General features: G+C 36.1%; 1 protein-coding gene across 1 annotated transcript; it reads left to right on the top strand.

Annotated features, from left to right (window-relative positions):
• Positions 1-293: 293 nt before the first annotated feature.
• LOC139899250 (ethylene-responsive transcription factor 14-like) lies at positions 294-692 on the top strand. Its single transcript, XM_071882066.1, has one exon. The coding sequence runs from the start codon at positions 294-296 to the stop codon at positions 690-692; it is 399 nt and encodes a 132-aa protein (XP_071738167.1).
• Positions 693-2,481: the final 1,789 nt, after the last annotated feature.

The raw sequence follows: 2,481 nt of genomic DNA, 5'->3' as shown, positions 1-2,481 counted from the left end.
TAGCAAATTAAACGGACCGGTACTCCGTATTTGCAAAAATGGAATAACACATGTTCAAGTTTCCCATTTCCCACTTCTTTACATATTAAAACCAAAATCAATCTACTTTTATTCAGCTTTTCGTACTTAAATTAATTCGGTCTCTACTTTGATTCTACCCAGTTTTACACCACAAGCAAGTTTCATATATGGCTCCATTTCAAGTCTTTTTATAATCAATGAAACCTTTTCATTAAACTATATATGTCACATGCTTCTATAATCATTTCTGATCAAGAAAACCAACAACGTTCATGGATCAAGGTGGTCGGGTTTCTAAAGACCGCCCAAAAGACAGTGGCGGCGGCGGTGGTGAGGTAGGGTATCGCGGTGTGAGGCGCCGTCCATGGGGAAAGTATGCTGCCGAGATTCGTGACACAAATAAGAAAGGCGTTAGGGTTTGGCTTGGAACATTTGATACTGCAGAAGAAGCGGCCCGAGCTTATGATCGGGCCGCTTATGAAATGAGAGGTTACATGGCGGTTCTCAATTTTCCGTCCGAACACCCTCCTACTTTTCCGGGTGCTACTTATAATAGTTCCGCTACGGAGGCCGGATCTTCATCTAGAGAAGTGTTTGAGTTTGAATGCTATGATGATCAGTTGTTAGATGATCTTCTTGATGGTCATGATCATGATGAAAACAACAACTGAAATCCTTACATATATAGTAAGGTTCAACTATATAATATATTATAGCATATACCATACACTATACATAATAAAAAGCTAGGTTATTAAAATAAATGTTGCAAAATATGCATATAATGTGTGATAGCAAGTATGTGTAAAATAAATATTGCTTCAATAATTCTTCTTTCTTAAGAAGTGGAGCAGTCGATGGTGTGTTTTTATGGTTTAATTAACTAGTTAACGATTTATGGAAATGATAATAAGGCTAGTGAGACTTGACTTATTAATTAATTGCATCTTTTCATAGTGAATTCGACTAATTGTTGGATGTTTTATTAAATTCTTTCGTGTAGGGTAAAATAATCGATAGCCGGATAAATCACTGAATCGTGGTATCACTTTCCGAAAGTAATTATTCGACCCTTATAGCCTGGGTTACACGAATATCACTTTGGGATAAGACATAGATTAAATTCTTGTTTTGGCAGAAACAAGAATCCTTTTGCAGAAGAATATTTTGGTATTCGTAACTTGTTTATTATCTCATGCATATTGGTTAATATATTTATATACACCCTTAATCATGAAAGAGTCTTTTATTAAAATCAATTGGCCGATTGATTAATAAAAGTATCTTCTATAATATTCAAAAGTGGTTACAGGAAGAATATTTCTATAAACAAATATTATCACTCCCATCATTAAAGTAAAAGTTGTTACTTTTACAATAAATAAATATTATATTTTACAACTATCAAAACATGAGTGATCACTTTATAATAAACAAGTATTATTCCTTCAACCACTAAAGTAAAAGTGAGTGCAAGAATAATTCTTCCGTAATCACTCAAAATTGTGTTAAGTGTTTTCTTACTGCTGTCTCTTAAGAACCAGCACTGCAAAAGGACCAGCAGCGCAAAAATCAGCAAACAGGACCATCAGCGCAAAAATCAGCATACAGGACCAGCAGCGCAAAAATCAGCATACAGGACCAGCAGCGCAGAGTAACCAGCAAACAGGACCAGCTGCGCAGAACAACCAGCACAGGGACCAGCTGCGCAGAACAACCAGCACAGGGACCAGCTGCGCAGAACAACCAGCACAAGGACCAGCAATGCAGAACAACCAGCACAAGGACCAGCAATGCAAAATAACCAGCACAAAACACTTAGTCAAATTTCAGCTTACTAAGAAAACTTAGTACTGAAAACACTTAGTCAAATTTCAGGTAGACCAAGTCATGATAGTAAATAATGGAAAACCACTTTTGGGTCTGGGTAATCTATCACTTAATGGGTGTACACTCCGTACCTCCAAACCCATTTACAAGTGTAGATTAAAACCCAAAATTACACTAAATTTCTAACAATCCTCCCCAATTTAGTGCAATTCGTTTCATGAGAATTAAACAAATTAAAACAAAACTCATGCATAAATGAAAATATCTTGAAGATTGAATTTTCACCTTAGTACATTACACATTCCAAATATTCGAGAATCGGGGTGTTCTAAGAATTGAACCCTTCAACCCATTTGAATAACTGAAAATAACATACACATAAGTTTTCAAATACTCTAAAGCTATCCTGACACTTTACAAGCCATGTGTCCATATCCATTCATGAATGTATCTAAAGCAAAAGTCCAAGCTTTGTTGAAGCAGCAAAACTTCACATTCACAAAGGTAGTTCATTTCAGTCATGCACCTGCTATTGCACTTTTTCAAATAAACCATTAAGAAGCTAAACTTCATCCTCACATTCAACAGGTCCGATGTAGAAACCCGAACTAATCCTCCCGAACGGAATCT

Source organism: Rutidosis leptorrhynchoides, chromosome 3 (genome assembly GCF_046630445.1).
Source record: "Rutidosis leptorrhynchoides isolate AG116_Rl617_1_P2 chromosome 3, CSIRO_AGI_Rlap_v1, whole genome shotgun sequence".
NCBI classification, from domain to species: domain Eukaryota; kingdom Viridiplantae; phylum Streptophyta; class Magnoliopsida; order Asterales; family Asteraceae; genus Rutidosis; species Rutidosis leptorrhynchoides.
This window is presented reverse-complemented; position numbering and strand designations above follow the sequence as displayed.